Source organism: Medicago truncatula, chromosome 5, assembly GCF_003473485.1.
Source record: "Medicago truncatula cultivar Jemalong A17 chromosome 5, MtrunA17r5.0-ANR, whole genome shotgun sequence".
Classification (NCBI taxonomy): Eukaryota; Viridiplantae; Streptophyta; class Magnoliopsida; order Fabales; family Fabaceae; genus Medicago; species Medicago truncatula.
In genome coordinates, this window is record NC_053046.1 from 10104440 (window position 1) to 10118894 (window position 14455).

At 30.1% G+C, this 14455-nt stretch overlaps 1 protein-coding gene and 1 pseudogene across 3 annotated transcripts; one reads left to right on the forward strand and one right to left on the reverse strand.

The window, feature by feature from the left end:
* Positions 1-1908: 1908 nt before the first annotated feature.
* On the reverse strand, positions 1909-5698 carry LOC11405804 (2-oxoglutarate-dependent dioxygenase DAO-like; annotated as a pseudogene).
* Positions 5699-9839: 4141 nt separating this feature from the next.
* On the forward strand, positions 9840-13592 carry LOC11406295 (protein PIN-LIKES 3). Of its 3 annotated transcripts, none has more exons than XM_024784685.2 (11): positions 9840-9984; positions 10385-10563; positions 10665-10744; positions 10844-10968; positions 11162-11283; positions 11588-11821; positions 11915-12007; positions 12162-12262; positions 12340-12392; positions 12999-13184; positions 13311-13592. In XM_024784685.2, exons 2-11 carry the CDS (start codon positions 10429-10431, stop codon positions 13433-13435), a joined length of 1254 nt encoding a protein of 417 aa, XP_024640453.1. In that variant the 5' UTR covers positions 9840-9984; positions 10385-10428; the 3' UTR covers positions 13436-13592. The 3 variants fall into 3 exon arrangements, with proteins under 3 accessions (XP_024640453.1, XP_024640454.1, XP_039690539.1); XM_024784686.2 differs by lacking the exon at positions 9840-9984 and adding an exon at positions 10001-10145; XM_039834605.1 differs by lacking the exon at positions 9840-9984 and having other exon boundaries at positions 10011-10563.
* Positions 13593-14455: the final 863 nt, after the last annotated feature.

The following is a 14455-nucleotide window of genomic DNA, read 5'->3' on the forward strand; positions in this document are numbered from 1 at the left end:
TTATTCATTAGGTTGTCAAAAAAAAAAAAATATTCACAGAAAAGAAAAAAACAAATAGATGTTTAAATAACACAATTTCTTACAAAAAAATCATTTTTGAGATGGCCTAAGATTGTAAACGTAGATCGGGGTTAATTATAGTTTTGTCTCCTTGAAATTGATTTTCCCGTTTTAAAATCACATTGTTTTGGTTCTTCTATCAAATTTCTTTACTTAAAATTGATTATTTTCATATATTTTGAATAACATGACATGTTGTTTGATTGTGTAGGGTGATCAACATTCATATAAAAAACATGCATGTGTCAATTTAAGGAAGGTTTCTCGACTTATGGAATTGAGGATTGAGGCTTTTGACGTGCATAAATGAGCATCATCCCTCATTCATAAATGAGTTATTTAGCACACGCACACTAACGGTATAACCATTTCCCTTCATTGACAAATGTTTATTTTCGGCTTAATACATCATTTGTTCCCTTAATTTATTTTTGGTTTTCATTTTGGTCTCATAAATCTTTTGTCGTTTACTATTTTGGTCCTCTCCGTTAATATTTTGCAAAATCTGTTAACTCCTTTTCACGTGTCAGTTAAGATTGGTGATCAACGGTTAGACTTAAAAAAGCACGCATAGCATACCGTGGACTCAGAGCACATTATTATTATTATTATTATTATTTCACTACCCAAAAAAAAAAAAAAAACTACTTCCTCTTTCTTCTTCTAAACAACGCGCATAAAAAAAGAAAACCTTTTCAACAACTTCTTCATTACCAGACTTCTACTTCATCACCATCAACAATTTCTTCATTACCATCATCAACAACCTTTTCAACAACCACGAACATTCCAATCTCAATTTCAACAACAACAATAAATTTTACAAACGACAACAACAATAAAAACAACAAGCTTAACATCAAAAATTTCATTAATCAGTCTATTCACACCATATTCATCCATCTAAAAATCAAAAAATAAAAGATGAAAACCTATAAATAAAAATCCATAAATAATAAAATACAAAATATCAAGTTGTTGTTGTTATTATTGCGGCTGTCCACACTTGTGTGAAGAATATAAGAAGGGAAGAATGGAGTATTGTATGCTTCTGGGTTCATAAATTGTTGTGAGTTTTTGCAGAAATTAAGCGATGGTCACCGGCGTGGTTGCAGCAGTTTCCGGCGTAGTGGTCGCCGGTGAAAGTTCTCTGATCCCAAAATAAATATAGGGTTTTGTTGCAGACATCATGGGGAAGAAGAAAATCATATTAGTTTTTCAAATAAAGATTTGTGGTGGCCGGAAAGTAAGAGAGAAGGTGAGAGTTTAGGTTTTTTAAATCTTAACAATCTAATAATAAGTTGGTGCCTTTTTGAAGAGGAATATAAGAGTAGTTCTATGGTGGTGTTGGTGTGGTAAAACGACGTCCGACGGTGGAGTTATGGTGGAAGAAGTATTTTGATGGCGGTTAAAGAGAAAGAGGTTGATGCGCGTTGTTTCAAAGAAGAAGAAAGAGGAAAGAGTTGTGTTTTTTTTTTGGTAGTGAAATAATAATAATAATAATAATAATTATCATATGTTGTGAATTCACGGTATGTCGCGTGTGCTTTTTAAATCCAATTGTTGATCATCAATCTTAACTGACACGTGGAAAAGAGTTAACAGATTTTGCAAAATACTAACGGAGAGGACCAAAATAGTAAATAGCAGAAGATTTATGGGACCAAATTGAAACACTTTAAAGTTAAGAGACCAAAGTGAAATTCAAAAATAAGTTAAGGGACCAAATGATGTATTAAACCTTTATTTTCAGAGCATTTAGACACAAGTGTTTAATTTAACTGGAACACAAAGAAAGGGACATATATCAATATTTTTGAAAAGAGGGGCACTAAATTTCCCAAATCACTAAACCAAACGTAATAGCTCAAGGACTTCACAAGCCTGCAGAAATTTATCACGATCATTATTATCAGAAACTCTGAGCGTCCTATACTCTTCATAAGTAAAAGGTCGATAAAGAAGCGGGTGATCATGGTCCACCAACTCCTTTGGAGCCTCAACATTTCCCTTCCTCGGTCCCAACATAAATGTAGCAATTGAATAACGTGTAGTAGGTTCCTTGCATAGTACACGGTGCTTCACATTGCAAAACCTTCCATTGCTCCATGCCTACATAATGCATTCATTTCATATGCTAAGATCGAGGACAAAGCAAACAGTTGACAAATATCATAAGCCCTTTTTTTCTTTTTTGGTTCAAATTTTATAGCTTAACTAAGCTAAGGCCCAAGCGAAGGTGATTAATCAATCATTGAACAATTTAGTTTCAGAACTTAGACACTTTTTTTCTTTCCTTTTTGTGGTTTCTCATTGATTCTTATAATATTCAATTTGTGTTGTTTTTGATTTAGTGGATCAGTTTGAATTTGAACATCCCTACTACACACGAGGTAATCTTATTCAAGACTTATTCGGCACTAGACGTGGGTATCTTTTTCAATCGAACTTCACACTTTGGTTCACCACTTTGTGGGAGTTTGGTACCCTTCACTAAACTCAATCATGTTGGTTGGAGTTCTCTCTAGTTTTATTTATCAAGTAAATAAAAATAGTTGGTCACTAATATTTGTAAGAAACCAATTAGAAAAAACCTATTTGCCATGTTGAATAAAGATAAGACCTAACCTCACTTAATAAAGATTGACATTTCTCATCTTATCAACATTTTTTGTAGGCATTCTATGAAAATATAAATCTCAATTGTCTCTATATGATTGCAGAGAATGAGGCTCTCTATAAAAATCTAATTGTCTCTAACTTTTTTCAATCTATATAGTAGTAGAGACTAATGAGACGGTGGAACTAAACATTAGAGTCTAGTTAATATTTCCATTTAGTTGCAAGTTTAGTCATAAAATTAGTGAATTAATATGTACTTAGTACTTACTCGAGCAATATCTCCAAGATTGGCAAGGAGGGCTCCATGAAATGGTGCGACTGAAACAAATGAGCCATAATTGTCCATCACTTCAAGACCACCAACATTTTCATCATCTTGAAGGATTGTTAAGAACCCTGAATCTATGTGCGCTGAAGCTCCAAAGGACCCTATTGTTTCTGAAGTGAAGTTATAGTTGTTAATTCTGTACTGACAAGGCCAATCCTCAAAATCAGCATCCAATATGCCTAGTGATTCAGCAATCTTTTATCCTGTTTTTACTGCCACATCATGTATTGCTTTGCCGTATGTCTCCATTATTTGTCTGGTAATTAAAGAAAATCAACCGTTCACACTTTTAAGTAAAATAAAAAAGGTCAATAATCGGCTAATAGTAAAAAAAAACTATGTTATCTAATAAAAATTTTAAATATGTTTATAGTTCATATAAATTATTTATTTTTTGAAGTCATTTTAAAAATACCAGTGGATGCTTTCAATCTCTATATTTTATGAAAATGGGTGCTTTAAATTACTTGATTTTATAAGAGGTATAAACTTTTTTTTTGTGGTGATAAGAGGTATGGACTAATAATGGTCAAAATATTTTTAAGAATTTAACCAAAAAAAAAGTTTTTAAGAATTAAACTCAAAAAATTTGTTATTTCACAAGGACTAAAAACATATCTTACCTGTAAGAAAACAATGTGTATGAATATAGGGATAGTATCAGAAAGGAGCTTTTTTATCACTTAACTTTTTAGAAATTTGCATAAATTTAGGGTTGTACCATCTGCATTTCACAACGAGTGTCACTTTAACAAATAACTAATTGTTTAAAAATGAATCTCATTTTTAGTTTTCAAGGCAACACTATTTATTTAGTTTGAATTGTACCCTTTAATTTTTTTGACCAATTGTACACTCTAATTAATAATATGTGATCATTACTTTAAAATTAATTACTATTATATTTTACTATACATTTATAAAGTAGAATATACACTAATAGTTAATACGGATAATTTCGTAATGTGGCTATTCTCGTTTATTTGTTTTATTTCTTAACATATGTGTATAAACCTCAAAAAATGTTCCTACTAAATTGTAGGAGTATATGAGATTATATAATCTTATAAATCATCAATTCAATTCAAGTGAAAGGGACCAAGGGTGGCAATTGGACTAAAGCCTCCTAGGCACTCACAAAAATTACATGCATTGGACATGATAAAAACCCATATTTATGGGTCTTGGGCTAGGGTCGAGTAATTATCCTTAAATTTGAATGTGTATGGGTAGGGATAGTGAAAAACTGTGTTCACGGGCATCCACGAATAAAATTTAACACATGCACGAAACAAGTAGTTTAACGAGTATTCACTGATATAATAATCGGATATTTAACTAACCGTTACATTATGGCTAGATACCTAGATTTGCTGAAACATGTTACCGCCGGTACCTCTACTCATCAATAAATTATGTAAATTACTAAAATATCCATCTTCTCTCCATCTTCTCCTCCAACATCGACTACCAGCTTCTATGCCACTTACTGTCGTTGTCTCCATTCCACCTTCCTCCAGTTCTCAATCGCAGGATTTCTTATTCTCCTTTTTTTTTTTATATTCTCCTTCGCAATCATGTTGCACTCTAGGGGATCATTTAGGATTCTCAAATTATATATTTTGTTTATGATTTTAACCATTAATATATTAATTTGTTACATATTTTAATCATCAATATATTAAATTTGTATTGTTTATGAAAATTGAATGAATTATAAAATTAAGTATGAAATTCGTATGAAATCATTAATATATTCTCCCCTAAAAAAATTAATATATTCTAATTTTTATTTTTCTTGTTTTAGATTCCCACAAGTTCACTTCACCGGATGTATCCTTTTTGAAAGATTCACCGGATGTATCATATTCTACGAACTTCTGAGCATTAAATACGGACAAAACGCCTATATGAAAATGAAACCTTGATTTTTTATGCTATGCTAGATCAAACGCATATTGGTCTTTTTTTTTTTTTTTTTTTTTAAAATAAATACTTCTATTAGTTTTTATAACCAAAACAATAACAATTATATAAATAAAAATTCACATCATATAATTAATATTTGAGTGAAAATCACGACTCAGGTAGGTGTTAGAAATAAAACGTTGATAGCAATCATCATCTAAACAAATGACCACAAGGACTAAATAGTACTCGTAAAAACTTTAGCATCCATCCGGATTAATTGTTAATTTAATATTTTATCAATGAAATTGTTAATTAAACCTAACCATTATATAATAAAAAAAAAACCAGTATGTACATTTTTATTATAAAAAAAAAACTTAAATAGTCACATGCTCCACGCAAATATTAAAAGTATTTTTTGAAATAAACCTAAGCATACCTCTGATGAGGTGTAGCATTCAATTGAGAGCAGAAATCTTGTATAGCTTGCGAAGAACCCATATCATAGAGGCCGACAGATTCTATGAGAGGGTTAAAAACACTTGGTCCAAAGTAACCACTTCCAGGAATGACATCTTTATTGTTTTTCTTGATATCCATAGGAAGGTCGTGAAGAGCTACAACAACCATTTTCATCTCATCCATAAGGGTCAAAGGAATAGAATGGTTAATGATCCTGAAACAACCCCATTTTTCACATGCATTTCTTAACTTGTTGCACTCGAATTGCTCTGAAATCTTCTCAAGATCAATGTATGGAATGGTCTCACCCGTCATTTTTCCTGTTGCTTTTTCTTTTTCTTATGTTGGGGGATGGATACTAGAGGGATGTAATGAAAACATAAATTAAAATATATACAAAGTTTATTTAGGAATATATATAAAATATAAACAGTCAAACTATTTACTTAAAGTTATATATATATATATATATATATATATATATATATATATATATATATATATATATATAATTTTTAATTACAATGAAAGCAATAAGGATTAATATCATTAGCTAAAACAAATTTGGATTGGATAATTATCGGTCAAACTTTACTTATTTTCATGTTGAATTCCGAATCATCAGGGTCCATTTTCCTTTTAGAATCGGAGGGTTAACACAAAAAAAAAAAGAGTCAAAACAAATTTGTTGTGTCACGTAGGGGTGTTCATGGTGCGGTTTGGTTCGGTTTTGAGGCTAAAAGTCATCAGAACCGCAAGATAAATAAGTATGCGGTTTGATTTAGTTCGGTTAGTACGGTTTTTTTAGACAATATTTTTTTTTTTATTTTCAACATTAAAATTAAATTAAAAAGCTAATACACAACATATTTTCAACATTACAATTTTATTTTCATCCAATAATGTTCCCAACTACGTAGACCAAATTAAAATTTGGACAAAAAGTAATCCTATTTTGTAAGAAATACAAAAGACTAAAATTAAATCATTCTCTAAGAGTTTAAGTAGCACATAAATACATTTTTTATAGAAAAAGCAAAGAAGAAACTCAACAAGAGAAAAAAGATGTCATTTTATTAAAGTTTTCTTTGAATTTCTCTGAGTATTGGTCTAGATGATATATATTTAAAGCTTAAATATGTAATTTGAGTGCGTTTTGATTTTCGTCCTTGTAATTTTTTTTTAAAAACATCCCTGTAATTTTTTTTTGTTTTTAAAAATATCCCTGGCCCCACTATTCACTTGAAGTGGCATGGTTTTTGCCACGTGACAGTTACTGACAGTGCAACTTTTGTCACGTGACGCTGACGTGGCATGCCACATAATTAATTTTTGTTTCTTTTTTTTCAAAATTCAAAAAAATCTTTTTTTTAAATTAAAAATCATAAAAAATCGGAAAAAAAAACTGAAAATTAAATTTTCAATTTTTATTTATTTATTTTTTCGAAATTCTGATTTATTTTTTTAAAATTAAAAAAAGCTGAAAATAAATTTAAAAATCATAAAATCTGAAGAAAAAAAACAGAAAAATTAAATTTTCGATTTTTAATTAAATTTTTTTCTTTCAAAATTCTTAAAATAAATTAAAAAAAACTGAAAATTAAATTTTCGAAAATTATTATTTTTTTATTTTGAAAATTATATATTACATTTTTTTTCGAAAATACTAAAAATTATATTTTCAAAAGTTACAAATTTTGAGATTATATAATTTTTAATTTTTTTCCAGATTTAAAAAACACTAATTTCCAAAAAAAATTCTTCATATTTCAAAAAAAAAAATTGGAATTTTCTTTATGATTTTTTAATTTATTTTCAATTTTTTTTTAAAAAAAATAATATTTTAAAGACGTGGGCTGCCATGTCAGGGCCACGTGGCAAAAGTTGCACAATCAGCAACTGCCACGTTGCCAAAGCCATCCCATGTCAGCAAAAAAATGGGGTCAAGGACCTTTTTTAAAACAATTTTTTTTTGCAGGGATGTTTTTTTTTTTTTTACAAGGACAAAATCAAAACGTGTCTAAATTACAGGGATGAAATGCACATTAAATCGAGATAGAGGATCAATATGCAAAGACAAAGATCCCGATGTCTACTATCAATATGGAATAGCTTATGCTTCACTTTCTATGGCAGCATGTAACTTCATTAGTTCCTTTCACATCAATTCTGAAATTACAATACAAAAATGTTATCATTCTGTTTTATGAACTTGTATTTATTCTTTGGAGAATGGAGCAGGATTGAAGGGTGCAAGTACTCCATTTTGGACAATTATAGGAATCATAGCAGTTCGATATATTTTTCTACCAATTTCTGGTATTCTAATTGTTAAAGGGGCAACACATTTGGGTTTGGTGCAAGTAGATCCTTTATATCAGTTTATTCTTCTCCTTCAATATGCACTTCCTCCAGCTATGAGCATAGGTAGTAATTAAACTTTTATGATCTTCTTAGTTATAGTTCAGTCAAATTGTACACCATTAATATATATGTTCTTTTGTATAATTTACCTAAGTAATTAGATTTGTTGGTTGTAATATTTTTCAAACTTTATTTCCTATGTCTACAGGTACCATAGCACAATTATTTGGAGCTGGTGAAAGTGAATGTTCAGTTATGATGCTATGGACCTATGCATTGGCGTCAATTGCAGTGACTCTTTGGTCAACTTACTTCATGTGGCTTGTCTCTTGATTATAGTATTTGCTATTCATTATTTTTTCACACTTCATTTTTTGTTATCCGAACTTAAGTGGTTAATGAACTCTATCAAATGACGAATCGTTCGAAAGAATTTTTGATGAAGTGATTTGATTTTGTTTCTTAGTTGTGGATTTCTAGACTACTTCAAAGAACGTTTAATTTAGACCGATGAACTAGACGAAAAGATATAAAACGTCTAATTTAAACCTTTGCATTTTCATGGGAACGACTTTTCACCCCTCTGTTATTACCATTGTATTATAGTTTATACTAGTACTTCTTTCCTTATATACATGCAAGAGATAAAGTGGAGATGTATAATTTGTGAATCCGAACATAATTCATACTGAAATGAAATATTGGTGGCTTTTAGTGCATACATTATGAATATTACACATGTGTATTATTTTATTAACATACATACGAAACAAATATCTAAGGTTGGGTCATGGACTAATAGACAATGAAATTCTGAAAAAGAATCACACGACTCACATCAACATTCACGCATGTCATCGCGAGCATGTGTGTTATGTTTAAGGACTCATTCTATAAATATATATGTTCATCATTTTCTTTCATATTATCTCTTACCAAATTACTAAATAATCTTTTTTTTTTTTTTAATTTGACCCACCAAATAATCAATCTTATTTCTTTGCTCTTATCACTTTCTTTTCTTTTCTTTTCTGTGTATTTTCTTCATCAACCAAACTTAATGTAAAGAAGGTAAAAACTAAATTGTTTCGATTTATTTATTTTTCTTATGCAATAAAAATTGTTTTTATTTTATTCTAAGACTAAATTGGATCTTGAAATTTTTATTAGGAACTAAATTTAGTCTTCACTTCTTTTAATGGCTTTTTCTCATCATACTTATCCAAACAAAGGTTCCCATTTATTGGTACATGATTCAATTCAATCTTAAAACTATCGCCATCAAGGATCAAGGCAGATGCCTCTACACAATTCTAGTTGGCCTGGCTGGCATGTGAAAGTGAAATATTCCATTCGGGTGCCTATCATAAGGAAAAATAATTACTTTTTAGATATATTGAATAATTAATATATCAAAAAAAATGAAGTTTTGTTGATCGGATGAAGTACATATATATGCTTTGTTGAATTTGGGTTTCATGCAATTAAAAGTTTCACATTCATGCATTTGAAACATCAATAACAGCTTGATAAAAATCTTGACCTTGTGGATTTTATTTTACAATTTTAAATATTAAGTTAATTCTCAACTATTCGATCTTGATCAAACTGTCATCTCAACTGCGTAAATACGGAGAATCTCGATATACCCAAGTGGATGAATTATGATCGTTCATCCAACATTTTTTTTTCTTCAAATTTTTTAATGGAGAATGTTAGTTTGATTATAGCTTGGAAGTTGGCATATTGTCCAAAAAGTCTAATTAAGTAATTTGGACTGAAGTACCTCAACTTACACACATTTCATTTGTCATCATTTGAAAATACTTGTTGTTTTGTCGCTTTACCGTATCAACATGGTTGTCTCCTCTAAATTACATTAATTAGCAAATGGGTCTACTAATCACAAACTCTTGTCCTCTACCCAAAGAATATAGCTAGATAAGCAACACTGTGAATATATGGAGGAGAATTAATCTTTAATCTATACGCAACTCTATATAAATTAGAGTTGAGGATAGAAAAATGTTCAATATAATATTTAATTCACAAGACTCTTATTTATTAATAGATTAATCTTACGTATTGTGGCTTAAGATAGTCCAATAATACTGATAGATGAGTGAAGCTGACAAAGTTATTTTTTGTCTTTCTGGCCTCACTCCAATCATTAAAAGCAACAAGACACACACACATACATGTTTAAGGAAGGTGCAATACACAACCCACAAGATACGGTAAGTGATATAGTTCATGCTAAGTTTTTTCAATTCAATGGACCAAAATAGCATCAATGAAATTATTAATGTTGTCTCACTTTTTCTACTATTAGTGTGCAAATTTTAATGAAAGTTCTTTACTAAAGTAGTATATATTGGTCCCCTTAGAAGATGCCTTTGTCAGTTTAACTCTATAGTTTCATTAATTATTTTCCTTTTTTTAATTCCTCCTAGTGTTCTTCATGTTAAACCAAGATAAAGGATTCATATAGGATGAAGCAATTTGCTTCATATTTATGTTCATTTGCCAATAGAATATATGGTTTTATTTTACTATTTTCAGTTTTTCACTGTTAACAACATTATAATTCCAAGTTTGTTTCATATATATAAGCGAAATTTTTTAATTTGTGTGCAGGATACATTAAATAGCATATAGTTTTGGAAGATTTAATTGTGATAATGGGATTTCTAGAGCTATTTTCTGTTGCTTCTTTCCCTGTGATCAAAGTACTACTAGTCACTGGAATTGGTCTACTTCTTGCACTTGATAACATTAATTTGTTGGGAAAAGATGCAAGGAATCAAACCAATCATGTAAGTTCATAAATTCTTGAAGAACATTTTTTTTTTTGTTATATCATTTTTTCTTTCTATTTATATATAACTTATAAACAACAATAATTCATCTGTGACAGCTTGTACATTATGTGTTCAATCCTGGTCTGATTGGTGGTAATTTGGCACAAACAATCACTTTAGATAATGTTGTTTCTTTGTGAGTGGTTATTTTATTCATTTTTTTGCTCCTAATTTTTATTTTGAGGATTTGCTTTCTTAATTATGGTTTATAACACTTTTTAATTTTCATAATTAGGTGGTTCATGCCAGTGAACATATTGGTTACATTTTTGTTAGGCTCAGCCTTAGGATGGATTATTATCAAACTCACAAAGCCTCCTAGACACATAGAAGGTCTCATAGTAGGTGTCTGTTCTGCAGGTAGATATATCTCTTCTCTTCATAAAAAGAACATGAGTATGAATATCGAACCTGGGAGTATGTCCCTCCTCAAAGTCTCAGGTTCGATATTCATACTCATATTCTGTATTGCAGCTTTCATGAAGCTATAACACTGTTTATTGTTTAATGCATCTTTAAAGTTGAGTTTATTTTATGATTGATGTATCAACAGGAAATTTAGGAAACTTGCCTATAATAATTATTCCAGCTATATGCAAAGACAAAGGTAGTCCTTTTGGAGATCCTGATGTATGCTATCAATTTGGGATGGCTTATGCTTCACTTTCTATGGCAGTATGTAATTTCATTACTTCCTTTCACTAAATTCTTAAATCACATTACACAAATGTTGTCATCACTAAGAAATTATTGAAAAATATCCATTTTACTACAATTGTATCTTAGGATTTAATTTATATACTAGTGTAAAGATTTTTTACATTACGAATCAGACGTAATTGTCAAATTATTGAAACTGTTTGACTTTAATCATAACTACTTTTTGAAAGATCATAACTACTTTTAAAGCCACATATATGATCGTCGATGATTAGTTAATAATGTAAACTCTTATTTGTTTTCTTTGGGGAAACCATAGATTGGAGCTGTTTTTATATGGACTTACGTGTACAACATAATGCGGATTTCTTCAAGAAATGTTCACAAAGAATGTAACAAAAGTAGTGATTCCATCACCTTGGAGGATTCAAGGGATGTATCACAATCAATCATAGAGGAAGGCTCTGAAAATTATACAAGTCCAACAAAAGGCAATGTGGATGATGCATACACCCTATTGCTTTCTAAGAATGAGTCTGAGCAGAAAATTAAGGTTGCTATAAACTTCCTTTTCATATATCTTATATTTAGAAGAAAAAAATCCAAAAAGAAAGGATCAATATATCAAATCTTCTTATGTTTGCAGGTGCCAGTCTTTGATAAAATTAAGCATAAATTTGGAATGATTTTAGGCAACCCAAATTTCAGAGGCATATTTTCACCAGCAACTCTTGGGGCGGTATGATATATTTTTCATTTTCTACGTGAACTTATGTTTTGCTTTGCAACAGTCCAATGCAAATATAGTAATATAATTTGCACAGTATGTTACTCATGTATATATATATGTGAAAAAGAAAGGAAAATTTATGATTAAAATTTTCCTTATGCAGATTGTTGGATTTATTGTTGGTGTAGTTCCTTGGTTACGTAGGTTAATGATTGGAAGCAATGCTCCTCTTCATGTGATTGAAGACTCTGCTTCCATGTTGGGGTATATGCATCTCAAATTTTCATCTTTAAGATTTTTGAATCACATAAGGTTACATTATATCCTGTTATTACATGCAGTGATGCTGCCATTCCAACAATAACCCTTATAATGGGTGCCAACCTTCTTAGAGGTAAAGCATATATGTAAAATGTGGTGCTTAGTACTAGTCCTCTCGAACTTGTAAACACGGGTCAAAATAGTTCTTGATTTTTGCAAATTGATAAATACATCGATGAAATTGTAAAAGATCATTTTAAATAGTCGCTCAATTAATCTCTATCATTAGAGGTTGTGATGTGACGGATCAGTTGAATTTGTGGTCCCTCCACGTTGATTATACATCAATGTATGTATGCTAGAGGTTAATCTGTCTTGAATTTAGATCTCTTAACTATTGACCAATTTGTCACTGATATGACCTAAATTTTATAGGCAAATTAGTTGATAGTGAAAGTATGATGATGTGAGATCAATGTACAATATGACATGTTCAACTAACGTGCTACATCATCACCTCTAATAACAAAAGTTGACCAACATACTATTTTGAATGACATTTTACAATTTCGAGAATAATTAACCAATATTAAAAATTGAAGGACTATGTTGACCAATGTTTACAACTTCGAGAACTAACTTACATATTCACTCGTCTCTTATATATAGAGTTGAGCTAGCTTTTTAATGTCAACATTTAGTTTAATTAATAATTTCATTGGAGTGGATAAATGAGCAGGATTGAAGGGAGCAAGTACTCCATTTTGGACAATTATAGGAATCATAGTAGTTCGATATATCTTGCTCCCAATTTTTGGAGTTCTAATTATTAAAGGTGCAACACATTTGGGTTTGGTGCAAATAGATCCCTTATATCAGTTTGTACTTCTCCTTCAATATGCACTTCCACCAGCCATGAATATAGGTAATACATAAACTTTTATTATTTTCTTAGTCATATATAATAATTCACATAACATTAGATAATTTACTTTAGTAATTATCTTTTTTGGTTATAATATGGTTCAAAGTGTATTTCCTATGTCTACAGGTACCATAGCACAATTATTTGGAGCTGGTGAAAGTGAATGTTCTGTAATGATGCTATGGACCTATGCATTGGCGTCAATTGCAGTGACTCTTTGGTCAACCTACTTCATGTGGCTTGTCTCTTGATTATTATTTTTCATTGCTATGGTTATTATTCATTATTTATTAATATACTTTATTTTTTACAATATTAAATTTCATCCTTTCAAGTTTCAACTCAACTTTATCTGTAACTTGAAGAAGCTTTTTCCTCATATATGTATATATGTGTGAGTATGCAACAGGTCATTTATGATTTATCAATTTATTTATCCGCATATATATATATGCGGCTTATAGGTAATGCCTTCTCATCTATAAATTCCTATATTCATTGGATCATTGCAGATATTTTTGTATCTAATAATGTACTCAAGACAAATATTCGTCTGTAGATGACAAAAACAGTTTGTCGTATCTGTGCCGTGCATCATGCAACTTGCACCAACCGTGTATTATTTGGTCTATATTGGCAGCAGCATCAAATTCAAACTCCTATTAAAATAGTTTAAGTTTCCCTAATTTCCAAAATATATAGGCTTAAGTTAAGTTATTCTCCCTAATAAGAAAATGATAACTTATGCTCTTAAGTTATTCTCCTTAATGAGTTAAGTTATATGTTTTCTTATTTAAATCAGAGTATAGAAAATAGTCTGTGCCTACATTGAAAAAATATGTTAGATAATTTTATGACTATATTATAAAGTTGGATGTTTCTTTGTTTGATGAGATGATGAACTTCTACTTATGGTAATGCACAAATCTAAAATTCATTCAGAATTTGAAAAACCTAAAAGAGAAGACAAAAAAGAAGTTGAAGAGTACTCATTATGGAAATATGGTTAGTCATGAGAATTATCTTGTACTATTTGAAGATGAAGTTGATGACAAATTAAAAAAATGTGAGATTTTGAATTAAGGAATGATATATTGTGTCAAGTGTAAATTCTCATCTAAATCCCACATGGAGCTGTAGGAAGAAAAAAGTAGAGAGTTATTATATTGGCTTAATTGCACTTTTTCCTCCTATAGTTTGTCAATTGTGCGATTTTGCATCCTATAGTTTTAAACGAGCGATTTTGCCCCCTTTCTGATTTTATGGTCCCC